The 27,312-nt window shown below is 47.5% G+C and overlaps 1 protein-coding gene across 3 annotated transcripts in view; it reads left to right on the top strand.

Annotated features, from left to right (window-relative positions):
• The window catches only part of LOC147700411 (uncharacterized), a 137,233-nt gene extending 116,101 nt beyond the window's left edge, over positions 1-21,132 (top strand). For all 3 annotated transcript variants that reach the window (XM_086935826.1, XM_086935825.1, XM_086935827.1), the window contains one exon: positions 19,336-21,132. In XM_086935826.1, coding sequence (XP_086791952.1) covers positions 19,336-20,198 — 863 coding nt within the window. In that variant the 3' untranslated portion in view covers positions 20,199-21,132. The remainder of the gene's footprint in view (positions 1-19,335) is intronic.
• The last annotated feature ends 6,180 nt before the right edge of the window (positions 21,133-27,312 follow it).

Below are 27,312 nucleotides of genomic sequence, written 5' to 3'. Positions count from 1 at the left end.
TTCCAGGGGCACACCAGCCCCTGGCCTGGGGAAGTCCGGCAGGGGAGAGGGGTGTAACCACCCCCCTCCTGGTCCCACCCATAGGCAGGACCTAGTCACCGGGTCAGCCCCCTTTTTTAGTATAAAGATAGGAGCGGGCCCCCTGTTCAAATTAGATCATCTTTGGAATCAAGACACGACTTTCTTCGAAAGGACTTCAAGATTTCTTCTTCAAGATTCTCCCTTGTGGCTAAGGAGTAGTCACCCTGCATCCGCAGGCACCATCCTAAAGAAACACTGCGGTCTGCTGCAAGTCCTTCTTCAAGAATCCGACGACCCAGCTCGACGAGACCCGGCTTCCCTGGCACCTCTGACCTCTACTCACGTCTACAGCAAAGCTGAGAACCGTGAGTGCGACGAGACCTCGAGGGACCGACGATCGCCAAGACTGCACGACATCTTTACTGCAAGCCCACCGTGTCCTCCACTGGTGAGTGCTTTGGGGTCCGAGAAGCCCCAACCCTGCGCAGCTCCAGCATCCAAGATCAGCCTCCCTGCATCTCCACGATCTGCGTGGGGCCCTTCTGCTGTTTGCTGTGCACCGCGTTGTTTGGCTACTAGCCGGCTGGCTTGTGGCCTTCTGAACGACGCCCGACGACATCACTGCTGCTGGTCTGGTTGCTCCAGACTGGCCCTTGCTTCCTTCTTCAAGAGAGGCACCCCGGACCCTCCTGGTCCACTCCAGACGCCATTTTAGGTCCACCGCGTGGGCTTGAATTTGCCAAGGCTTTGTTGCCCAATCCTGGGTCCAGCGACGCCGACAGCTTCTATCTTCGTGGGACAGCTCGATCCTCCATCCTGGTCGCCGACAACGCCTCCTGGTCCGTGAGATCTTCGAGTACAGCGTCACCCACTCACCTTGTCGAGGTGGCTACCATCCGGTGCCCTCCTGGTGCCCACTGACTACTGGCTAGTAGTCTCGAACTTGGTCCCCTCTGCTTTCAGGTGTCATCTTCCATCGATCCAGGCTTGGATCCACCGAACTTTCTTCACTGGTCGCCTGCCAGCAACTTCTTTCTTCCAGGCTCCTGGTCCGTCAACGAGGATTCCCGACGTCTTTTGAGTCCTATGCAGCTGCAGCCCCTGGGCTAGGTAACTTCGGCATTTCGGTGCCCCAGCATAGCCTCACTATCCAAGGGTCAGAATCTACTTTCGTTTTCCTCCTACCAGGTCGGGTTCGCCCGAGAACACTAACTTTTCAATTCCTAGCTACCATAGACTTTGTCCCGCATCTCGCGTGAGAGTGCACACACTGCACCCGAGTCCCCTGGGTCTCCTAGAAGTAATCTAACGATTCCCTAGTCAAGTCCCAGCGATTCCAAAAGCTATTAGTACTGTACTTACCTGCTAGTAATTTCGCATTCCACTTTTCAAGTATATGGTTTTCCGTGCCCCTCGGGCATTTGTATATACTGTGCTAACTTAAGTATTTTTGTAAGAGTTTTGGTTTGTGCTTAGTACCCTGTCCTCATAAAGAGTACAGGGCTGTTGTGATTCTTAATAAATAACTGTTTATTTTCATAACACTCGTGTGGTGTCCTTTCACTTGGTGTTCAAGGGGTATATGTGTGGTAAACAGCTGGCTTAACACGCCCTCTCGAGTCTTTAGCCTTAGACTGCTCGTATCCACGCTACTAGGATAGCTGGTCTATAAGGTTGACTTACAACCAATCATCAATAAGGGTTGCTGGACTGATACATAGTGTTCACTAGAATAGTGAGCACTGCATATCAGGCCACCTTCTCACATTGGTGAGCAGCGGTTGGGATTTGAGCTTGCTGTTGTTTTACCACACGTATCCTAAGAATATCTTGTTGAAAGATCACATAAGTACTGTTAGGTACATATAACTAAAGCTTAGAATACTCTGAGTTCTACTGAACCAGCTGTTGTAGCTCCTCAAGGCTTAGCACACCTTGGCTGCAACTCTTAGCAAGGGATCAGTAGGTAACACATAGTGTAGGTAGGTGCATCACTTACACCACACTAGAAACAGTATGTCGGACAAAGGAGGAAACTCTGAGTCTCCCCTTGTGTCAGTTGACCCTCCACAGGTCATCCCTTCAAGATATACTGTGCTTAGCTTCCATGAGTTACGACAAGTATGTACCTCTAGGAAGATTAAGCAGGGGGCTAACCCCACAACTGCCTTTCTGATTGGTCTCTTAGAGACTTATGATGCAAGGAGGGCTGGTAACCCAGACCCTTCTAATCCAGATGGCAATATGCCCTCCTTACAGGGTCCCTATGATAGCCATGACCATCCCCTTCAGGGGGCAGATGATGCTGATGATGAGGATTTGGTGTCAGGGGATGAGGCAGATAAGGGACAGGTAGAAGTCAGCAGACTAACCAGGTCCAACTTAAGCAGACATGAGCTTGGTACTAGGGGAGCCCTGGGGCCACTCTCAGGTCAGCTTAACATTGGGAATGGACGAGCTAGGTCTCTATCCAGAGGCTCTGGCAGATCCCTTCACACCAATGGCTCTCAACACTCCTCTCAGAGGGGGATGACATCTCCACAGAGGAGAGTGTATGCAGCTAAAGAAAAGGCAGCCAATCTGAGGATTGAAAGGGAAGAACTTGCCCTGGCCAAAGAGAGGCTTGCCTTTGCTAGAGAGCAACAGTTGAGTGGGGCAGTCCCCACTGGTGGCAGCATTGTACCTAGCAATAGGGAAAGGAGTTTTGATACAAAACACCTAGGTAAGATAGTGCCCCCCTTTAAACAAGGGGATGACATCCACAAATGGATTACTGCTTTGGAGAGGGCCTGCACTGTGCAAGGTGTTCCCCAGAGTCAGTGGGCAGCTATCTTGTGGCTCTCCTTTGAAGGTAAAGGTAGAGACAAGCTCCTCACCACAAGGGTAGAGGATGCTAATGATTACCAAGTCTTGAAAAATACACTGGTTGATGGGTTTGGCCTAACCACTGAGCAGTACAGAGTGCTGTTCAGGGATACCCAGAAAACTCAGTCTCAAGATTGGGCTGACTTTGTAGATTGTGCCACTAAGGCTTTTGAGGGCTGGTTGCTGTGCAGTAAGGTTACTGATTATAAAGGATTGTACAATTTGATGATGAGAGAACAAATTTTAAACAATTGTCAGAACCAGTTGTTGCATCAGCATCTTGTTGACTCAGATCTGACCTCTCCCCAAGAATTGGGAAAGAAGGCAGACAGATGGGTTAGAACAAGAGTTAAACAGAACCAGGGCCAGAATCAAGGTGGTCAGAAGAAAGCAGACCAGAAGGGTAAAGATTCTAAGGGGGAACAAAATGACCAGAAGTCTTCGACAGGTCCCCAACAACCCAAAGAGGGTGGGGGTCAGGCTCCCCAAAAGAAGAAAGAAGGCCAATCTAAAAGGTGGTGCCAATACTGCAAAAGTAAAACTCACTGGTTTAGTGAGTGCACCAAGAAAGGAGGAGGGCAGACTCCTGCCACTGCAGCCCCTAAGGCACCTGTGCCCCCTAGTACAGTCAGCAGTGGTAGTGCACCTCCCAAGGGTTTAGTAGGGTTAACCCTGGGTTCTGAGGGGTGTGACAACTTAGTTGGTACACTCACTCAGGCTGTCCTTGTCAGTACAGGGGATATGGATATGTCCCCTGACATAAGTCCCAATACTTTGGGCAAATACAGACAGACACCTTTCATTAATGGAAAAATGGCTCAGGCCTATAGGGACACTTGTGCCAGTGTCACAATGGTGACACCTAACTTTGTGGACCCTGGACAGATCATGCCAGGTACAGAATTCCTGGTGACCAATGCAAGCAATGTCACTACCACTCACAGTATGGCAATTGTAGCTTTCTCCTGGGGAGGGGTAACTGGCCAAAAGAAGGTTGTAGTTAGTTCAGACCTCCCAGTGGATTGTTTGTTGGGCAATGATTTGGAGTCATCACAATGGACAGAGGTGGAGCAGAGGACTCACATGGAAATGTTAGGCTTGCCAGCACATGTGTTTGCTGTGACCAGGTCACAGGTCAGGAAATGCCCCACTGAACAGGTGCTGGATCCTGGAACAATGGACCAGACACCTTCCAAGAAAAAGAGCAGTAGGGTTAAGGCTGTGCCTTCCCCCTTGCCCCAGGTTGTGGATCAAGTCTCAGAGGAGGCTGACCTACAGGAATTGAGGGAAACTGAGCCTAGAGAGTTTGAACTTGATCAAGTTGAATTCTTGGGTTCAGGGGGACCCTCAAGGGAAGACCTGGGGAAGGACCAGTTAGACTGCCCTTCTCTTGAACCCCTCAGACAGCAGGCTGCTGCTGAGACTGCTGGGAACGCCACAGGTACCCACAAGGTATACTGGGAAGATGGACTCCTGTACACTGAGTCAAGAGACCCCAAGCCTGGCATGACCAGGAGGCTGGTTGTACCCTTGTCTCAGAGAGGTTTCCTACTTACCTTGGCCCATGAGATTCCCTTAGCAGGTCACTTAGGCCAGACAAAGACTTGGGACAGGCTTGTCTCACACTTTCACTGGCCTCACATGAATGAGGATACCAAGGAGTTTTGTCGCTCCTGTGTCACTTGCCAAACCAGTGGTAAGTCAGGTGGCACAACAAAGGCCCCCCTTATACCAATGCCTGTGGTGGGGGTGCCCTTTGAAAGAGTGGGGATTGACATTGTTGGTCCAATGGAACCCCAGACAGCATCAGGGCACAAGTTTATACTGGTGGTAGTGGATCATGCCACCAGGTATCCTGAAGCTATTCCACTTAGGACCACCACAGCACCTGTGGTGGCAAGGGCCCTAGTTGGAGTGTTCTCCAGAGTGGGCTTCCCTAAGGAGGTTGTCTCTGACAGAGGTGCAAACTTCATGTCAAGCTACTTAACTGCTATGTGGAAGGAGTGTGGTGTCAATTACAAATTCACTACACCCTATCATCCACAATGCAATGGGCTTGTTGAAAGGTTCAACAGGACCCTAAAAGGGATGATTCATGGACTACCTGAAAAGCTCAGGCGTAGATGGGATGTCCTGATTCCCTGCCTTCTGTTTGCTTACAGAGAGGTCCCACAAAAGGGGGTTGGCTACAGCCCTTTTGAACTTTTGTATGGGCATTCTGTGAGAGGCCCCCTGTGTTTGGTGAAGGAAGGATGGGAGAGACCTCTCAAAAAGCCTGCAACCAACATAGTGGACTATGTACTTGGTCTCCGCTCCAGGATGGCTGAGTATATGGAGAAGGCATCTGAAAACCTTAAGGCCAGTCAAGAACTTCAAAAAGCTTGGCATGACCAAAAGGCTGTCCTGACTGTTTACCAGCCTGGACAGAAGGTGTGGGTGTTGGAGCCAGTGGCCCCAGCAGCACTCAAAGACAAATGGTCTGGGCCCCACACAATTCTTGAGCAAAAGGGAGAGGTCACCTACCTGGTGGACCTTGGAACTCCCAGGAGTCCCCACAGGGTACTCCATGTCAACAGGCTCAAAGCATATGTCGACAGGAAGGACATGAGCTTGCTCATGGCCATAGATGAGGGACAGGAGGAAGAGAGTGACCCTCTCCCAGACCTGCTCACTCAGAATCCTGATGATGGGTCAGTAGATGGTGTTGTCTTTTGTGGCAGCCTCTCTGAACATCAGCAGAAAGACTGTAAACAGGTTCTTCAGTCTTTCAGACATATGTTCTCTCTGACACCCAGTCAGACCAATTGGTGCACCCATGAGGTTGACACTGGTGACAGCCTGCCAGTAAAGAGTAAAATCTACAGGCAGCCTGATCATGTTAGAGACTGCATAAAAACTGAAGTGCAGAAAATGTTGGAGTTGGGAGTCATTGAACCCTCAGATAGCCCTTGGGCTAGTCCAGTAGTTCTAGTGCCAAAGCCTCACACCCAAGATGGTAAGAGAGAGATGAGGTTTTGCGTAGACTACAGGGGTCTCAATGCAGTCACTAAGACTGATGCCCACCCAATACCAAGGGCAGATGAACTTGTAGATAGATTGGCTTCTGCCAACTACTTAAGTACATTTGACTTAACAGCTGGGTATTGGCAAATCAGGTTAGCTGAGGATGCCAAGCCCAAGACAGCATTTTCAACCCCTGGTGGGCATTATCAATTTGTGGTAATGCCCTTTGGTCTGAAAAATGCACCTGCCACCTTCCAAAGGTTGGTGAATCAAGTCCTTACTGGGCTGGATGACTTCTGTGCAGCATATCTAGATGATATTGCTGTCTTTAGCTCCACCTGGGAGGATCACCTGGTCCACCTGAGGAAAGTGTTAGAGGCTCTGCAAGCAGCAGGCCTCACTATCAAGGCCACCAAGTGCCAGATAGGGCAGACACAGGTTGTATACCTGGGCCACCTTGTAGGTGGAGGCCAGGTTCAGCCACTGGAGAGCAAAATACAGTCAATCAGGGACTGGGCTCCTCCAACCACCCAGACTCAGGTTCGAGCTTTCTTGGGCCTGACTGGATACTACAGAAAGTTTGTCAGGAACTATGGTTCCATAGTGACACCATTAAATGAACTGACAAGTAAAAAAATGCCAAAAAAGGTTCAGTGGACAGCAGGCTGTCAAAAAGCATTCGATGACCTAAAGCAGGCCATGTGCACAGCACCTATCCTTAAGAGTCCAGACTACTCCAAACCATTCATTGTCCAAACAGATGCTTCTGAGTTGGGTGTGGGAGCTGTTCTTTCTCAACTGAATTTTGATGGTCAAGACCAGCCCATTGCTTTTATAAGCAGAAGGCTGACCCCCAGAGAGAAGAATTGGTCAGCTATTGAGAGGGAGGCCTTTGCTGTGGTTTGGGCCCTGAAGAAGCTGAGGCCATACTTGTTTGGCACTCACTTCAAGATTCAGACCGACCATAAGCCCCTCTTGTGGCTAAATCAGATGAAGGGTGAAAACCCCAAACTGCTTAGGTGGTCCATTTCCCTACAGGGGATGGACTTTACAGTGGAACATAGACCTGGTACTGATCATGGCAATGCCGATGGGCTCTCCAGATATTTCCACTTAGAACAAGAAGACTCACCTGGTCAAGGTTAGCTTATTGTCCCAAAGTTTGGGGGGGGGGGGGTCATGTAGGAGAGTAGGGTCTGCAATCCTATGATCACCCAGATTTTTTTGCTTTTGTTTCACTGGTTTACGACTTTCTCTGGCTGTGGGCCTGCCAATCAGACCCACAGCCTGGCTGTTCTCTTTCTAAATTACAACATGTACCCTAGGTGCATCTACCAATTGGTACTGGGCCACCTTATCAGACCCTGTAACTCAGGGCATAGGTGTACCCAGGGCTGCCAGGGGCTGCAGCATGTATTATGCCACCCCTGGCTGGCCTCCTAAATTTGACACAACTGGCTGCATGACAGCTGGGGCAAAGTCGTGTAATCACCCTTTGCTGTAGGTGTAGTATACCTATACCTAACCCTAAAATGGACACACAGATTCCTATCAGTCACTCCTATGGCAGGCCTTGACAATCCTGAAGGCAGAGTGCTTGGAATCGTGTGAGATGGTGCTCTGGCATGAGCTGAGCCTGTCTGCAGCTTGCGGAACCAAGTCCTAATAGCTGTTCCATGATATCGCATACCATATACTCTTAAGTGCATTATAATCCTCGCGGTTAAATGCTATCTTTGGTATTGCTTTATCAAAACATGTCGAGTAAGGTGTCATACGAATTGGAATACTAACCCCTCGCCAATTCTGGCGACGGGGTTAGCATTCCACCCTTCTAGAGGGACACGACATGTATGTAACTGTGAACCCCGGTTAAAGTTAACTGAAGCCTCAGCTCCACAAAATGGATGCTGCCACCACAGACATGAGTCTGACCTCCTGCTGCTGGGAGTCCTTCCAGCGAGGGAGGCCTGGACAAAGGGTTTCCTGTCCGGGGCGGTGCTAGCACCATCCCAGACATGGTTTTGTGTATCCTGGGTAGGCAGGGCTTTTCAGGAAGGTGACTGCTGAGTGGCACCCCGGTGCTCACTACGCATAGGCCTGTCAGAACCAGTTCCAGGGGCACACCAGCCCCTGGCCTGGGGAAGTCCGGCAGGGGAGAGGGGTGTAACCACCCCCCTCCTGGTCCCACCTATAGGCAGGACCTAGTCACCGGGTCAGCCCCCTTTTTTAGTATAAAGATAGGAGCGGGCCCCCTGTTCAAATTAGATCATCTTTGGAATCAAGACACGACTTTCTTCGAAAGGACTTCAAGATTTCTTCTTCAAGATTCTCCCTTGTGGCTAAGGAGTAGTCACCCTGCATCCGCAGGCACCATCCTAAAGAAACACTGCGGTCTGCTGCAAGTCCTTCTTCAAGAATCCGACGACCCAGCTCGACGAGACCCGGCTTCCCTGGCACCTCTGACCTCTACTCACCTCTACAGCAAAGCTGAGAACCGTGAGTGCGACGAGACCTCGAGGGACCGACGATCGCCAAGACTGCACGACATCTTTACTGCAAGCCCACCGTGTCCTCCACTGGTGAGTGCTTTGGGGTCCGAGAAGCCCCAACCCTGCGCAGCTCCAGCATCCAAGATCAGCCTCCCTGCATCTCCACGATCTGCGTGGGGCCCTTCTGCTGTTTGCTGTGCACCGCGTTGTTTGGCTACTAGCCGGCTGGCTTGTGGCCTTCTGAACGACGCCCGACGACATCACTGCTGCTGGTCTGGTTGCTCCAGACTGGCCCTTGCTTCCTTCTTCAAGAGAGGCACCCCGGACCCTCCTGGTCCACTCCAGACGCCATTTTAGGTCCACCGCGTGGGCTTGAATTTGCCAAGGCTTTGTTGCCCAATCCTGGGTCCAGCGACGCCGACAGCTTCTATCTTCGTGGGACAGCTCGATCCTCCATCCTGGTCGCCGACAACGCCTCCTGGTCCGTGAGATCTTCGAGTACAGCGTCACCCACTCACCTTGTCGAGGTGGCTACCATCCGGTGCCCTCCTGGTGCCCACTGACTACTGGCTAGTAGTCTCGAACTTGGTCCCCTCTGCTTTCAGGTGTCATCTTCCATCGATCCAGGCTTGGATCCACCGAACTTTCTTCACTGGTCGCCTGCCAGCAACTTCTTTCTTCCAGGCTCCTGGTCCGTCAACGAGGATTCCCGACGTCTTTTGAGTCCTATGCAGCTGCAGCCCCTGGGCTAGGTAACTTCGGCATTTCGGTGCCCCAGCATAGCCTCACTATCCAAGGGTCAGAATCTACTTTCGTTTTCCTCCTACCAGGTCGGGTTCGCCCGAGAACACTAACTTTTCAATTCCTAGCTACCATAGACTTTGTCCCGCATCTCGCGTGAGAGTGCACACACTGCACCCGAGTCCCCTGGGTCTCCTAGAAGTAATCTAACGATTCCCTAGTCAAGTCCCAGCGATTCCAAAAGCTATTAGTACTGTACTTACCTGCTAGTAATTTCGCATTCCACTTTTCAAGTATATGGTTTTCCGTGCCCCTCGGGCATTTGTATATACTGTGCTAACTTAAGTATTTTTGTAAGAGTTTTGGTTTGTGCTTAGTACCCTGTCCTCATAAAGAGTACAGGGCTGTTGTGATTCTTAATAAATAACTGTTTATTTTCATAACACTCGTGTGGTGTCCTTTCACTTGGTGTTCAAGGGGTTTATGTGTGGTAAACAGCTGGCTTAACACGCCCTCTCGAGTCTTTAGCCTTAGACTGCTCGTATCCACGCTACTAGGATAGCTGGTCTATAAGGTTGACTTACAACCAATCATCAATAAGGGTTGCTGGACTGATACATAGTGTTCACTAGAATAGTGAGCACTGCATATCAGGCCACCTTCTCACAGGAGCGAGCCAGTAATCTATCCTGGTATGGACATTGTGATATGCTGAGTAGTGCGTGTACCCACCTTGCTGAGGATTACGAGAACGCCATACGTCCCCCAAGCCCAGGCAAGTCATTGCACTTTGCAGCTCTAGAGCAGCAGCCATAGGTCTGCGAGCAGGACCGGTCGATCTATCAAGAGTCGGGTTCATGTTGAGGTTGAAGTCTCCCCCCCACAGCAGCATGTTTCTCTGGTCAAAGTGTTAGGCCTTGGCAGCAAGAGTCTTATAGAATTCCGGTGAATCGAAGTTGGGGCCATAGGTGTTGACCACAGTGAAGTCTATGGCAGGGCCGTGGCATCTAGATATAACAAATCTGCCTTTAGCATCTGTCTCCAGGGTTTGTATCTGTAATTTGGACTTAGGGTTTACCCATGTCAAAACCCCTCTGGAGTTGGAGGTGAAGCCCGCTACGGAGATATTACCCTCAAGCCCCCTGCATCTGAGCATGTGCCTATGTGTAGGGAGATGTGTCTCCTGGAGCAGGGCAATGTCTATATGTTGGCGCTGTAGATAACTGAGGACTTTCCTGACTTTGAGGTGGTCGTTTAGGCCACAAACCTTCCAAGTAAGTGCCTTTAGTCGAGGTGTGTGTGATGTCCCGCTATCTGAGGTGGAGTCAGCCATAGCACACTACCATTGGGCATAAATGGAGCAAGCTTACGTCAATGCCTATCACAATCACAGAGTGTAAAGTCAGATAGATCAGATCCCCAAAAATAACGTAACAATTCCCTCTCATACAAGTCCAACCCCCCACCCACAGCAGACCAACCCCAATTCGGCCTTGCATGATTAGACCCTCAGGTCCCCCCACCCTACCCCGTTATACAACAAGTGAAGCCCAACTTTAATGCATACAGCGCAGGGGCCGAGGTCGCCAGGCAAACAGTAACCAAGTGGTTTCAAAACGAGCCTGAGAGCCGCCTCGCGCACCGCCGCCATAAGGATCTAGAAAGTTCAAAAAGTGTCTTTACAGCACTGAATAGTCACCCCGGGTCGGAGCACGGGGAGCACAGCTGCCCCCAACCGCGGCACCCGCACACTCCTCAGCGGGTATCAAAATTTAGCCACCAGCCCCCAAGACCCGGCACATGGAGATATGTGTATCAGAACAGTCTCACCGTATGTCTGTTGTGGAGGACGTCTCCTAGGTCACCTCAGATAACTGGTCGCCTGAGCCGATGCGCAGGTATGTCCAGCCCGATTATCAGGCTCAAGTACCTTCACTAAGTGGAGGGGGGGGCCAAGACGGCCCGCTCAGTACGCTGGTATCTGCTTCACTTCCGTTCGTCGAGTTGACTCCCGCCGACCTCTGCCTCGGGGCGTTTACCATTGTCTCTTCGATGGTGCTTGGCCCACCCTTTCAGGGCCTGCTGTAATGCTTTGGGTCCGTGAAAAAATGGGAGTGACCCTGTCGGTTTATCCTAAGCTTTGCAGGTTATAGCATGGCATAATCCAGACCAAGTTCCCGGAGCTGCTTTTTATGAGGCGCAAAAAGTCTGCGCGCTTCCTGCACCCTAGCAGTGAAGTCCGGATACAGGGATATGGCGGACCCTTCATATTGCAGGCTTTTCTTATCGCGGGCAAGTTTTAGGGCAGTGTCTCTATCCCTATAGTTCAAGAGCTTGGCTATTATGGGCCGCAGCGGGGGCCCCGGGCGAGTGGAGGGCTCTCTCAATGATGAACACCGGTAAGAAAACGCCCTCTCCCAGCAGAGTGACCAAGAGTTTCTCCACAAATTTTTCCATGTTCCCTGTCTGCGTAGTTTCCGGCAGGCCCGTGATTCGTATGTTGGATCGCCGAGAGCGGGCCTCCAAGTCCTCGGACTTATCTTGGATGACTTGTAGTAACCGGTTAACGGTCTGCCAGTCTTTATCCAGCTCCATTTGGGCCTCCTCCACCTCCGTGATTCGACGCTCAGACATATCTAGGCGCTCCGCGTGCTTGTCCACGCACTCCGCCATGCAGTCCATGCGGTATGTGAGGGCATCTATTTTAGTGCCAATAGCTGTTATACTGTCTTGCATGCCCTTCTCCATAGACCGCAGCATAGTTTTTATATCCGAGTAGTCTGCACCTTCAGCGCCATTCGTGGGGGAGACCTGGGCTCCTTCCTGCGGGTCGCTCGTCTTTGTGCGGCGGGTCTCGAAGTGGAGTTTGCTTTGGGTCTTGTCGACTTTCCCCATGGCGGCAATGCCGCTGGAGCGATACTGCACCTCAAGGCTTCCAGGCCGCGTAGGTTCCAAAATGGCGGTCGATGTGTCAGGAGCCCGATGTAGGGGGTCGAGTGTTACTCCCTTTCAGTTGTTGACCTCCAGGACCGCCCCGGGTGTCGAGGGTCTTGCGATTGCTTATATCGCCACAGTCTTTCGGTCAGGAGTCTGGCTTCCGTAGCTTGTCGGACCTGGGCGCTCGCCCCAGGCCGCACGTCGAAGCACGCCGTGCGGTGTCTGATTCACTCGAGTCTGCTGTTTGGGGCCCAGTTGACAGCCCGGATCCTCTAGGGCGATAGCGGCACGGAGCAGCGCCCCGAAGCGCGGCCCAGCCCCCAGCGCCTTGGAGCGCTGCCCAGCCCCCAGCGCCTCCCCGGGGACAGTCAGCACCAGCGGTATCAATAATGTTGCCGAAGACTCGGCAAAGATCAGGATAAATTACGGATTTTGCTGGCGGCGGCGCGGAGCTTGGGATTTACGCGTCCGCCATCGTTGCCGGCAAGCTCCGCCCCCTCCGGCGCCCTTTTTCAACATGCTCAATAGGATGTTGCTGGACTTTATCTGGGGCACTGCTAGGCATAGGCTGGCGCTAGCAAAGTTATACCTGCTGGCGGATTGGGGCGGCCTGGCTGCTCCTTGTTTCGAACACTACTACCTTGCCGGTCAGTTGCAATGGGTTGCTCGCTGGCTGACGGATAGGGGTAGGGATGATACAGCCACAATACTGCCGCCGTACTCGCTAGAACAAATAACCAGACTTTTCCATCCTGTTGCTACAGTTACACGGCCGATGCCGCTCCTCTTAGCTGTGGCATACAAGTGCTACTGGAGGGCTCTATATCTCACCCGCAATATTGTCCCTTATGCACCGGCCATACCTCTGGAGGGGTGCTTATGGCTCCTATGCTTGCGGAATGGTGGGAGGCTGATATTCGTACACTTGGAGATTTATACCGGGATGGTGAGCTCATGCCATACGAGACCCTGGTGGCAGAGGAGGGGCTCCTGCCCGGGGGGGGGGTTTAGCGCACCGCTCTCTGACAGCGAGTTTGACTGCCAAATGGGGGGACGTCACCACTATCATATACTGATTTCCCGAAAACATCGGAAATTCTTGGGCTTTCAGGTGGCGTCAGAGTATTTCCAGGACAAAGTCCTCCGTTTCCGGCCTAAGTCAGCCCCCGCATTTTCTCGAAATGCATGACGGTGGTAGCAGCCTTTCTGCGGAAGCAGAAGATCTTCCTCTTATCTGTACCTGGATGACCAGTTGCTAAAGAGCTTGTCTCATCTAAGGCAGGAGCACCTCCAATCCTGCAATCGAGTGTTAGGTCGTTTGGGCCTACAGTCAATTACAAAAAGTCAATCCTCAATCCAACCTAAAGAATTCACTACCGGGGTGGCATTCTGGATACCGCATACGCAAGAGTGTGTCCTTCGGAGGAGAGGTTATCCACAATCAGCGTAGTGTGCCGCACTCTCCTCCGCACACTTCGACCCACGGCCAGACAAGTATCCTCTCTATTGGGATCAATGGCATCCTGCAGCTTCATCGTCCCCAATGCCAAGCTGCAAATGCGGCCTCTCCAGCAGGCATTGGAAGATCAGTGGTCTCAGATTTTAGACTGCTGGGAGGACACAATCACTCTACCCTCAAAGAATCCCTAAAGTGGTGGATACCACGTCCTCATTTGATTTAAAGGGTCCCTTTCCACCAGGACCTTCTCAGTCACACAATCATCATGGACGCTTCCCTCCAGGGATGGGGAGCCCACATGGACCCTCTCCAAGTTCAAGGTTTGTGGTCAGAAGCTGAGAAGAGTTATTACATCAATATGTTCGAACTTAGAGCTGTACATCTAGCGTTCAAATCATTCTTCCCTTCCATCCAGGCATAATCCCTATTAGTCCAGACAGACAACACCACGACCATGTACTACCTGAACAAACAGGGAGGAACCAGGTCAAGACCTCTATCGCTGGAGATTTTGACCATACCTGCAATCAATCTCCCAGGCACCCTCAATGTACGTGTGGATGCCCTAAGTCGCAACGTAGTCGCAGCTCACCACTGGTTGCTAAATGACGAGGTAGCACAGGCCATTTTTCAACGATGGGGATCTCCGGACATCAATCTGTTTATGGACGCCAGAAACTCAAAATGCTGCGATTTCGCATCCAGATATCCCCAACCAGGCTCCAGAGTGAATGCGCTTTTGATCAATTGGTCAGAAACATTACACTACGCCTTTCCGCCAGTCCCACTCATTCCTCTGCTAATCAGCCGGTTCTGCAAGGCCAAGACCATGATGATCCTGATCGCACCAGATTGGCCTCATCACCAGAGGTATCCGGACCTTCTTCACCTATCCGAGACCCCACAAGGGAGGTTGCCGTGCCATCCGGACCTATTATCCAATCTCGGAGGGAGGGTGTTCCATCCCAACCTTCCATCTCTGAGATTGACGCATGGCTCCTGAGATCATCTAATATGGACATTTAGGTCTCCCTTCGGACTGTATGAACATTCTGAAAGAATCAAGGCGGCCATTTACGCAGAAATCGTACGCTTTCAAATGGAAGCAGTTCTACCTATGGTGTACCACCAATGGTCATAATCCCATCCTAGGACAGGAATAGGTTATTCTTCCCTACCTATTGTACTTGGCTAAATCAGGTCTTCAGTTTACCTCTATAAAGATGCATTTTGCGGCCATTACAGCATACAGGAAATCGCCCAGGTAGATTTCCGTCTTTCAGGTGCCTGTGGTTAAGATTTCCCTGAACGGCTGAAACAGTCTATCCGCTGGTCAGGTCTCCCTCTCCCCCTTGGAAGCTTAATGTAGTCATTTCCAAATTGATGGGTCCTCCCTTCGAACCCATACATAAAACATGCCTGCAGCACCTTACATTGAAAACCGCATTCTTAGTGGCAATTACCTCTACTCGCTGAGTTCTAAGGAACCTTATCTCATTTTCTATGCCAACAGGGTGGTCCTGAGAACCCTCCCTAGTTTTTTACCTAAGGTTGTTTCGGATTTTCATATTAATCAGTCTCTTATACTTCTACAATTTTCTTGAACCCTTCTACCCCTCCTGGGAGGGCATTCCATTCTCTAGACCTCAAAAGGATTTTGAAATTCTACCTAGATAAAAGAATGGGCATAAGGAAATAGGACCGTTTATTTGTAAATTATGGTTCCATTCACACTGGTTTTCCTTTATCTAAACCATCCATCTCCAGAGGAATTGTCCCGTGCGTTACCTTCTCTTACTAGCTAGCTAACAGACAACTCCCTGGTAGACCAAAGGCTCATTCCACCAGGGGAAAGGCCTCCACTATGGCCCGCCTCAGAAATGTACCCATTGCACAGATATGTAAAGCTGCCACATGGCGATCAGTACACACCTTTGCTCGCCACCATTGGTTAGATTCTGAAACTTGGGTGGATTCTCAGTTTGAGCCAGCCTCTTTAAGGAACCTGTTTGGGTAAATTGTTCTTATGGTGATTATGACTATTAATGAGTATCCCCTGGAGGAGAAGGATACGTGACTTACCTGTAATCCTAGTTCTCTTCCAGGGGTATACTCATCAAAGGCATAAGCAACTCGCCTGCCTCCCCGGACGAATACCTTTGTTATAGTAACACTCTGCCTCCTTTTATCACTACACATGATGGTACGCCGTAAAAAAGACCTGACCTGTCACCTGTGGGGCATGATGGGAGCATAGAGGTCTTAAAGGTACAGCGCCAGTTTTATTCTGTTGTGGGTTCTCTATGCAGCCTATGGGCTAACTGCCTGCTATTTCTTTGTCTTTTTCTTTGAAAATAAAGGATATGTCAAAACAGCAAAGAAGTGCATAGTCTATATTACAGAAATGCTAAACAGATATGGTTTTATTTTAAATGAAAAATCCAATGCAATGTTGGCATTTTAGCTTATTGATGGTTTAGGCTGCATGTGTGTGCGTATATGTATGTATATATGTATATATATATATATATATCGCCACATACTTCCAAGATGCTCGAATGTACAAAAAAGACGGCACTCCAAGTCAGCGTTTCTACCAGGATGGTTTATTTGGCAGACCCCCCTACCCCCTCGACAAACTTGTTTCACCTTTTCGGCTTCGTCAGTGTCAGCCATTACTAGTGCGATACACCGTTTTATTCCCAACCACTCCTCCAAACATCAAGAGTGGACTAATGCACGCCATGGTGTTAATGGCGGCCATCTTAGAATGTGCAACTTTGCAAGTCATATATACACATTTAAACATTATATACAGGGGAAAGAACGGTTATTCAAAAAGTGCTCGTGCAGAAATTAAAAAACACAAGAAACAAGGTATATACATTGCATTGTCAGTCATTTGCACATATACCTACTTTTACATAAAGTGCTGCAAACCATATTGCTTTTCGATCATTCACTTTATACAGATTTGACATGTTTTAGGAATATTTCATTGATGTACAGTATTGAGCCCTGTATGGGCTAAGCAGACAAGTTTTGCCATCCCTGTCTCATTCTAGACATACCGCCCTGTATGGGCATACTCTATTCAATGATTTTATATTCATCCCAGATAAGTTTCTAGCGGCTGGAAAGACGCCCCATATTGATGATTCAAAAATGGGTTTATCTTGTTGCAGGGTTTATCTATGTTTCGGTAACAGCTTAGGGGGTGAGCTACTTTTATTCCAAATGAACCCAAAGTTCTTCGTCATTATTTAGCCCTCTTGGTTGCATACTTTGGAGATCAATTATATACCTGGACTCCATCATTCTTACCGATCTCACCCTATCCCTACCTCGTTCTTTTCTATCCAGTTGGCCTATTAGGTAGAAAGACAAAAGGTCCCTATTGCTTTTGTGGTGGGTCTCAAAGTGGCGTGCCACAGGATAGTTTTTGTCTTTATTTGTGATGGCACGCATGTGCTCCAAGATACGTTTTTTCGCTGGGTTAATTGTGCGCCCAATGTATCTTTTGGAACACGGACATACCAGGCAATAAATTACAAACTCAGAGTTGCAATTTAAAAATTTCGTGATCTCTCTTGTGGGCCGTGGGTCATTTTGCCTCCCCTTTAACTTAGTTCTTTTCTTGCTGTACTTGCATGCTTTGCATTGCATGCACGGAAAGAAACCATTAATGGGCTTAGATTTTAGTGTTCTGGGTGGTTCCTCGTAGTGGCTCTTAATGAGATGGTCGCTGAGAGACTGACAACGTCTATAGGTAATAGACTGTGTCGTTAGTAATACCTTTTTCATGGTTGGGTCAGTACCTAGGATATGCCAGTTTTGATTGAATATCTGTACCAGTTCGCTTGATCTCATGTTGAAACTGGGAAACTGGTAATCATCCTCACTGTATACTATCCTTAAAATATATATATATATATATATATATATATATATATATATATATATATATATATATATATATATATATATATATATATATATATATACATATATATATGGTAAAGTTTTCTGATTCAGTGCTCATATTTAAAGAGACAAAGACCCACTCACTTGCAATAGATATAGTAAAGAGACTCTTGTTGATTACACAGTGCATGTGTTTTACAAGATAATGGAATACATTATTATCATTCAAAATAACTCATGATGCATTTTCATAAACGATTAATTTTCAACATTGTTGCTGTGAAGCCCAAGTGGGCATAATTACAAACAAAACGCTGTCTTGATACTGCAACCAAGATTTCAATCTATATCAACGTCAAGCCAAAATAGGCTAAAAATGAAAATAGAATCCTCATACTGGAAATGACTCCATCATGACAACAATTGTCCAGAGTTGACATTTTAGTCCCGCTCAAGTGAGCATAAATGTATATTCACGTCCGGATCTTGCATTTTGTCACATGCGTCATTCTGCAAGAGAAACAACATATATACTCTGTTTAATACCAGGGGAACTGCCTCATAGTGAATTAAAACCAATCAATTAAAAACAATCTAGGAGGAGCATGCGTAAGGGTCAGACAGATTTCATGATTATCTAAGGTGAATTGACATTTCCTCGTCAAAATTTAATCCCCCAGGTATCATGGTGTTGTACTTGATAATCATTTTGGACTCAAGTTTTCTCAATTCAATTAGCCGGTTCCCACCTCTTTCTCTTAGGGGTATTGAGTCCAACACACAGAATTTCAGCGTCGGGCTACGGGATACTGCTTATCATTATTGGAGATGGCTCTCAAGTGTTCAAGCACTCTTAGTTTGGCTTTTTTGGTGGTACTGCCAATATAGAAAAGATTGCATGGACACTTCAGCGCGTACACTGCAAACTCAGTGTCGCGTGTGAAATGCCGTGCGATCTTAAATGGTGATTTGTCCTTTCTAAGCTTCACCGTTTTACAGTTTTGGCTGTATTTGCAGGCCTTGCACTTCATGCAAGTAAAGAACCCTATTACTGGATTTTTCTTCAAAGGCTATATATATATATGTTTGAAGGTACTACGTACTTAAGGGTTTCTTAAACATACATACATGTATTTTGTATATGCTCTGGGGTCTCTGCACGTGGGCGGGACTATTCAGTGCTTATGACTTTGATGAGTATACCCCTGGAAGAGAACTAGGATTTCAGGTAAGTAACTTATCCATATTCGCCATCCAACCAGCAGAAAATAGGTATGCTTAAAGCATACAAAGCACCCTTTATTCCTTTACTACATTGTTTATTTGTGATTTTGTTTGAGATGTCCTTCCGGCAGAGTTTGTATTAAAGATTGTTCCTATAATGTCAAGCCTTGTGGCTTGCTTTAAAATTCAGATGGACATAGTGAGACAAGCACACAGGCCAACTTGCTACATGCCAGATCTTCTAATATCAGAAGGAAATTGATAGGTGAGTTGTTACAGATGGTTTATGATGAGTTGATAATGTAGGCTGAGGCATTTGGGCAGGAAATATCCCGACCGATGTAAAGTGCGTTACTCAGAAAGGTAGCTTGCACTTACCATTGTGGGATACGTAGCACTTTTATGTCACTGGTCTCTGTGATATTAGCCAATTACTGCACATAATTGTTATTGCTTAGCACTGGATTTCCTGCAGGGAAAATTGATAGCAGTTCAAATACAATAACTGGACATGTGGCTGTTAAAGCTTAATACTTTCCTTATATTGGATCAGCAACAGCTTCCTGAAATAGGGCTGTGCATCTTCGATATATTTCATAACCACATAGTGATTATTTTCTTATCAACTTTTGTCTTATACTTTTTTTTACTTTACTTTTCATTCTGCAGCACACCAATCCGAAACAGGAAGGATGAATGAGAAAGAGTTCCAGACATGCTCACAAGGAGAATACCAAAGATTTGACACAAACGAGAGACTCTTCAGCTGCGTTATATGTAAAGAGAAATTTACCAATGAGGAACTTCTTGAGACGCATCAAAGAATCCACTCTGAGCTGAAATGTTTTCCCTGCAACAAGTGTGAAAAGAGTTTTACTAAGATGTCAAATCTTATAAATCATGAACGAGTACATACAGGAATGAAGCCATTTCAGTGCACAGTGTGTTTGAAGAGCTTTGCTCAAAGCTCACATCTAATAGGCCACCAGAGGACACACACGGGAGAGAGGCCCTATCTCTGTACAGTGTGTGAAAAGAGCTTTGCTGTTAAGTCTGATCTTCAAAAGCACCTTAGAACACACACAGGAGAGCGACCGTATCACTGCTCGGATTGTGAGAAAACCTTTACTCGAAAGCAGCGTCTTCTAATGCACCAGAGTGCACATACAGGAGTGAAGCCCTTTCACTGCACAGAGTGTGAGAAAAGCTTTACTCAAAAATCATATCTTGTACAGCACCAAAGAAAACACAGCGGAGTGAGCCCATTTCGCTGCATGGACTGTGAGAAAAGCTTTACACAAAAGATCAGCCTTATAAGGCATCAGAGAATCCACACTGGCGATAGGCCTTTTCAATGCACTGTGTGTGAAAAAAGCTTTATTCAAAAGATAAGTCTGGTAATGCACCAGAGAATCCACACTGGAGTAAAACCCTTTAACTGCACTGACTGTGAAAAAAGCTTTACTCAGAAGTCACGTCTGCAGAGGCATCAAGGAACACACAGGGGCGAGGAGTCCTTTCATCGCACTTAGGGAAATCCTTACTCAGAAGAAAAGCTTTGGAAAGAACCAGAATATCTGAATAAGAAAGATGATGCCCTTTCTCTGCACCAACTGGGAGATAAGATTCATTCGCAAGTCACACCTTCATCAGCACCTGACAATTCCCAAGGGAGAGGCCTCTTGCTTGCAGTGAGTGTGGCCAGTGCTGTATTCTAAAGGTTGATATTCAACATGACTGGCATATTCCAACAGGAATTAGGTTGTTCCTGTTCTTTACATATTAGAGAAACTTCATTACTTGATTAATAAAACCTGAAAATTCACACAGAAACAATGAGATTCCCCAGCACCAAATCTTTGACATATGGGACAAAGTTTGTAGTTCCTAAATAATTCTAGATTCTGCATCATAGGATTTTCATTGATGGTAGTAAAGGCTTCGAATTCTCTGCTGCATTATGCTGACCCCGCAACACCTTTTTTCATAGTTTTCTTCCACGAAAAAAGCATTAAATAATGTCTGTTCAGGGGGTTGCATAACACTGTGGGAAATATTCAAGCTTCCAATAGTTTTGAGCTCATTTACATTTAATTACATTATGAATTATATTTCTGTTAATTTTGTTACATTTGGAAAATATGTGTCAAGCACAGAAGGTGTTATAAACCCCAACACAATGTGTAAACGACAGACATTCATAAAGAATCTTTACAGATAATTCACAAAAACTCAGTTTCCTTGGGAGTGGGGAATGCTGACACCTATTCCAATATCTCTCTGTTACGCTGTTGCCAAATCTGGATCCCAGCTCATCTTTGATTTGGACTTCATTGTAGGACCAGGCATAATCAGCACTGTAAAGATAATATGGACATCTTGTTGGAAGGAAACCCAGCCTCGACCTCATGTTCTTGTCTTGTTCATCCTTGGCATTAAAGAACTATTGTCCCTTTTGTCATTCCACCTGGGCTGTGTCTTCTCCAGTGTCCAAAATGCATATATAACTTTTCATATATGTTTGTCTTCTTTGGTGATGCTCATTTTAGAGGGGAATTGTGTCATGGCTTTTTATCCAAAGTCTGGGAATTATTTCCTTACCCCTGGCATCTTTATTTTATTTATTTATATAATGTGTAAAGCACAACGAATACCGTTAGTTGTCTTGGCGCTATAGGAACTGAAAAAATTGCTGAAACACCTTTGGGTTGGGCTGTTCACATCTGGATGCGACAATCGTTTGACAGGACCAGCCTTTTTTTAAACCTCTCATCAGAACAAGTCCCTGTACTGTCTAAATACTCAGCCAGCCAATCCTTATTGGACCACCCTGCCTATCTTGTGTCAAACCTGGACTTAATACAATGGCATGCAACTATATCAACATGGAGGGTATGCCATGCAAAGCCATAATGTGCCTTCATCCATCCCTTCAAAAATCCAATGAGCTGCAACACCTCAACATCTGATGGAAATCCAATGGCCCTCAAGTAGGCAAGTCTCATATAGTTCTCTGTCTGTTGTATGCAACTCACAAGTATTCCTCAATTCATCTCTTTACCCCGCCTCAGCTCATTGGCCAGTCTTGTGCATCCAATCTGCTGCTGAACTTCACCCTCTGTTTGGTTCACTGTAGACTCCAGCTTCAGTAAGACTTCATTATTGTCAGCTCCTTTTCAGCCCCTATCATGATCCCCTCTTTTTGATGCAGCATCTCCAACATAATTGGCTTCAAGGGTGCAGCAGGCCTGGTTCTTGTGAAATTTTATGGATGTTGCTACCTGTGAGGAAAACAAAAAACGAAATCAGAACCACCTCCTGAGTACTTTTAGGACCCCACTGGGACTCTGTATACTGCAAACACCCCGTTCCTAACAGAAATATCCCCCTTGCCCGTCACAACAATAAATCTCTATGAAGCTAGGAAAATCGGAAATACAAATAGTTGTAAAACTCTAGTAAACAACCAATATTAGGTCACCTGTTATATATGTGCATTATAAGGTTTGCAGACATCCACTTCATTTTCCTGCTGCTTGTAAGATCAGAGTTTACTTGGTCTCAGCTTATCCTGCATGGCTTTTTCCAACCATTTATCTGTCACCATGACTTAGGTCCCACAAACCGTGCTAATTCTGGGAATCAGATCATGTCCATGTCTCCTCTTGGGTTCTACTGCTGTCGCTCAACACCTCAGTTTACATCCACCCCTCACATCCGGGTACAGAACTTTTTCTGCAGGTTACATGAGGCAGGGAAACTACTGGCACTGCGCAGCATGTGTTGTTTTTACTTTTCGGCAGGGGACCAGGAATTTAACAACTTCAGTGCCAGAGAAGGCATCTATTGGACCTACAAACAGATTCCTGGGTTGCTTAGTAGGCCCCCGCCGTCCTGTGTTCTACAAAAGTATAGGAATTGACCTGCCAAGAGCCTGCACTAATGAGTTCTCCTATAGTCCGGGAAGCCCCAGCAGAGGTGCCATCTTGCTGTTTCCAACCCTTGCCCTGCATTCAGTATTGTTTATTTAAGATTATGGGCGGGTTTCAGGTGCCCTTCTTGAAGTTTACCTTGGAGTCTAGCCATCTGTAACTCAGTACGGGGAGTTTGAATGTTCAAAACTATGTTATGAAAGGCTGAAGATGAAAAGTATTTTCTAGGCTATGCAGGATGAGAACCGACTCTCTGATTGACTCGGAAACATCAACAAAAACTGTGTCCTGATCCCCAGCATTCAAACCTGCTTGTTGAAGAGGAGAGCGCCCGCCTCAGCTTCTTTTTGATTGACAAAATCTTTTGAGAGGGAAGTTGTAGATAGGCTTAAACAGAGTCGATCTGGAATCCCAGAAATTCCATCGACTAGGAATGGATCGGACATGATTTTGGAGCATTAATTATGAAACTCAAATCCTGTATCAACTGAATCGCCTAGTTCAAATGGAGTAGTACCTCTTTCCGATCTTGGGCCATTATAATCAAATCATCTTGGTAAATGATTAAACGTACCCGTCTGAGAGATTCATCCACCGGTCTCATTAATTTGGTGAAGCACCAAGGAGCTGAAGAATCCCAAAGGTAAGGGCAGCAAACTCACACAATTGCCGATCCCAGTGGAACTGGAGAAACAGCCCATGCGGAAGAAAAAAAGCTACCTTGAGATACGTGTCTTTTAGGTCAAGCCCGACCTATCAGTCATTTTCCAGAAGGAGATCCTTCAACAAGTGAATGCCTTCCATCTTGAAATGATGATAGACCACCCAAGCATTGAACTGTGTGAGGTTGAGGACCAACCTGTAACCACCCACTTTCTTCCGCACCAAAAAGATTGTTGAGAAAATCCTTAGGATGCGGGTGAGTCAACAAGATTGCATCCTTGCCATGAACGTTCTAAGATTTCAGCATCAACAAAACTTGTCTCTTGTTGGGAAAAGGCTGGGGGAAGGAAGTCTCCCTTGCTGCCTTGGTGTCCCATAGAATACCAGTATGAATCCCTGCATCGTCTCTAGCACCCATAGGTCGTTCCTAATCTGTCACCAGTTTGATAGGAAATAACATACTCTGCCCCCCTAGGGTGACCTTTGAAGGGGGGTATAATGGGTACCCAAGTATGAGGAGTCTGCATTTCCAGCTGCTCCACCTCGATAATTGGCTTTGTTAATAGCCGTCGACCCTGGCGATGTTTGGCAGGATAGAAGTTCCCTTCTCTGCCTCTGGGTTGGAAGCCTCTGTAGGAGGCTCGGCTGAAACCATAGCTTGATATCTGTAAAATGTATTATGAAAGACCTTTTTAAGAGAAGACTGTGCCTTGTCCAAAGTCGAGAAAGTGGCCACAAATGTTCCCAAATACATTACAAAGTGATCACCAAATAGTTGTCCATTAGCCAGGAAGCCTGCCTCTGAAGGAGCTAGTTCTGTCAACTTTAAGTGAATGCGCATAAGAATAGAGCGATAGCACTCTGATGATATCGCACAATTGGCATTACCCAACAAGCATAAGGCCCACTGGGCACAGCCCAAAAGGACATCTGGATCCACAGGAGAGTCTATCTCCTTAGTCTGAACTGCCATTTTCAGGATCTTGGTTAGAGGACCTGTTAAATCCAACACCTTGTCCTGACAGCCATGTCAGGTGCAGTCTATCCCTTTCTTGGGGCTCTTAGAATACTTCTTCATAAAGATTGCCATACTCAGGTCCATCTCAGGAGTGTCAAAAATCTTGGAAGGAAGTGTGTAGTATCTATGCTTAGTGCTAGGAGCTACTCTCAACGTCTGACGTTTGCCACACCGTGCCTGACCTGTGCCTGACTTCTGCACAGTACGTCTCTTGTTACATTCATCGTCAACATGTGGTTCTTTATGTCTTGCCTGTACTGTACGTGTGACGTGTGACGTCGCACATTCATTCCTCGTCCGTATCCTGGCAACACATCCTTTTGTGATGAGTCCTGCTGCTGCCTTCCCCCGCCTACCCCAATACAGAAGCCTTTCTGCACATGGATCACAGTGATTCGCTCACCATTGTCTTCTATGCCGACATGACTTCTGTTTTCAATTTCAATTTCAAATCTTTATTTCGATCATAAAAGATCATAAAAGATATACAGATGATAAAATAATCATTAAAATGCATATAAAACCCAGTAAAAACAGTATACAAATTTACTTAAACAATACAGTTCTGAAAAATGGGTTAGCCCAAATGCAAGGGAAGTGGAAGAGGTGTTCATAGTGTTGTGGTATCCTTAATTATTCGAGCACATTCCCGCCACATTGCAGTCAGAAATTTTGCCACAGCAAACACTGTTGGCGGAGATAGATCCGACTTTAGTACTCTGTAGGCCGGAGCATATGTTCGGAATCCCAAGTTTTTTAAATGAGGGACCAGCCAATGTCTCCTAATTCTAGTATAGGCTCCACAGAACAGGACCACGTGCAAGTCATTCTTCGATTTGTAAGCACATGCCGGACACGCCCCTGTCTCGGATCCACATGCCCAAGCCTTTGTGAAGGACCTTAGGGGGAGAGACCCATACCTCCATTGCAGGAAGATCTTCCTTGTGAGCACCGGTGTCATGCCATCCAAAACACATTCGTGGCTGTACGAGTCTTTGATTTTAATGAAGAGATCTGTTAAGGACCCCTCCCGAGTGGTATCCAGTGTTTTTTGAAGCATGTAGTTGTAGAACAAAGTAGACAATGCTTTTCTGGACATCCTCGTGCACGCACTTTCCGGATCCGACCATAAGTCAGGCACTCCAAGAGTCACACACATTCTCCTTATATACTTTAGCCAAGGAATTTTGGTGGCATTAGGTAACATGAGAAATTCCTGCAGCTCCGCTCTGTAGTTGGCAAGATCCTGGCTGCTCCAGAGGCGACGCCAGTAGATCAGAGGTTTGAGGCCCAGTTCTTCCGCAATAGGTCTCAGAGCCAGGTCTAGTCTCAATGGGAGAAGTGGAGTACTTGGGGGGAGGGCAACCAGCTGTCTGATAAATTTATTTTCTATAGTTTGAATGGTGTGTGTCGAGGTGTGGCCCCACAGCTCACCTCCATAAGTGATTCCCCCCCGAGCCTGGGCTTTATAAATCTGAATGGCAGGTGCCAGCGGGCGAAGTGGGGATTTCCTAGCGATTCTCGTGATGCCTCCCACCCTCTGCGATAGTTTCATACTAGCTTTTGTTATGTTGGCCGACCATGTTAAATTCTGGTTTAGGGTTATCCCAAGATATTCTATTGTGTGTACCCTTTCCAGACATGCTGTGCCCAGGCGGGGATTTGGGCGATTATTGGCCTTTGGGTTGAGAATCATGAATTTAGTCTTTGCAGGGTTGATTTCAAGCCCCCTTTCGTTGCAAAAACCTAGAAAACCGTCCAGCACCCTCTGCAGCCCCATAGGTGATTTGGACAGCAGCAGGGTGTCATCCGCAAACATGATTGCAGGCACCCTGCTGACGTTCAATTTTGGTGCATCGATGTTACTAATTCCCCTTAGATATTCTTTCACCCCGTTCACGAAGAGGCAAAACAGGGTCGGGGCTAGCACGCAACCCTGCCTCACCCCTCTGCGAACGGGGAACCTGTCAGTCAGCTTGCCACCTTTCCCGCACCTAACTCGTGCATAGTTATCTTTGTGGAGTCTGATTAGGATTTCAAGGATGTCTCCCGGGACGCCCAGCTCGGCCATTACCTCCCACAATTTTGCCCTTGGAACCAGATCGAATGCGGCGCGTAGGTCCACAAAGACCGCGTACAGAGTGCCGCCCTCGATCAATGCTGTCTTCCAGTAGATGATGTTTAGTCGAAATAGTTGATCGACTGTGGAGACTCCTCTTCTAAATCCTGCTTGGAGTGGACTGAGGGTGTCTGTCTCATCCAACTAGGTCTGTAGCCTATTGAGTATTAACCTACCAAATAACTTCTGCGATACATCAATGAGACTTATTGGGCGATAGTTGGCTGGAAGCAAGGGAGATCCCTTTTTAAATATCGGGACCACCTCCGCCCCCAGCCAAGTATCAGGTAGTTCCCTCCCCTCAAGGACTGCATTGAATATCAACAGAAGGTAGGGGGCCCAGATACCTGGTTCCTGTTTAAATAAATCTCCCGGCACCCCGTCCAGCCCCGGTGCCTTACCAGAGGATAACCCTGCAATCGCCGCCCTTACCTCTTTTTCAGTGAAAGGCTCCAGGGCCTGATTACTTTGCGGGATTTGGGGTGGGGATTCCAAGGATTCAGCCTCCGGGGCGTATAAAGACTGGTAGTGGTCTTGCCACACACTCGGCGCAATGTTTGATTCGATTGCCGATGGGAGGTTTTCAGAACCGTGGTTGACCACACGCCAAAATTTATGGGAGTCCCTGGTTGCTAGTGACTCAGAGCTTCTCCCAGTGTTGGAGATCCCATTCCACCTTGGCATTTGCCACGAGTGTCTTATACGCCCGCCTTCTGGCGCGAATCTCCTCCCGCGATCCTCCCGCTTTAATTGTAAGCACAAGGTCACGTTTGGAGTTTCGGCATGTGGTGTTAAACCAGGTGTCTTTGTGTGTTCCCCTGGTCCTGGAGGGTCCACTACTAAACAGATCCACCTCTAGGGTTTTAATTAAATGTTCGTGTATGCTCCGAAGTTGCTCTCTATTTTCCTGAGTA

The sequence above is a fragment of the Lissotriton vulgaris genome, chromosome 8 (genome assembly GCF_964263255.1).
Source record: "Lissotriton vulgaris chromosome 8, aLisVul1.2, whole genome shotgun sequence".
In the NCBI taxonomy this organism is placed as follows: domain Eukaryota; kingdom Metazoa; phylum Chordata; class Amphibia; order Caudata; family Salamandridae; genus Lissotriton; species Lissotriton vulgaris.
The sequence above is the reverse complement of the archived record's forward strand: the minus strand, read 5'-3'. Positions and strand labels throughout refer to the sequence as shown.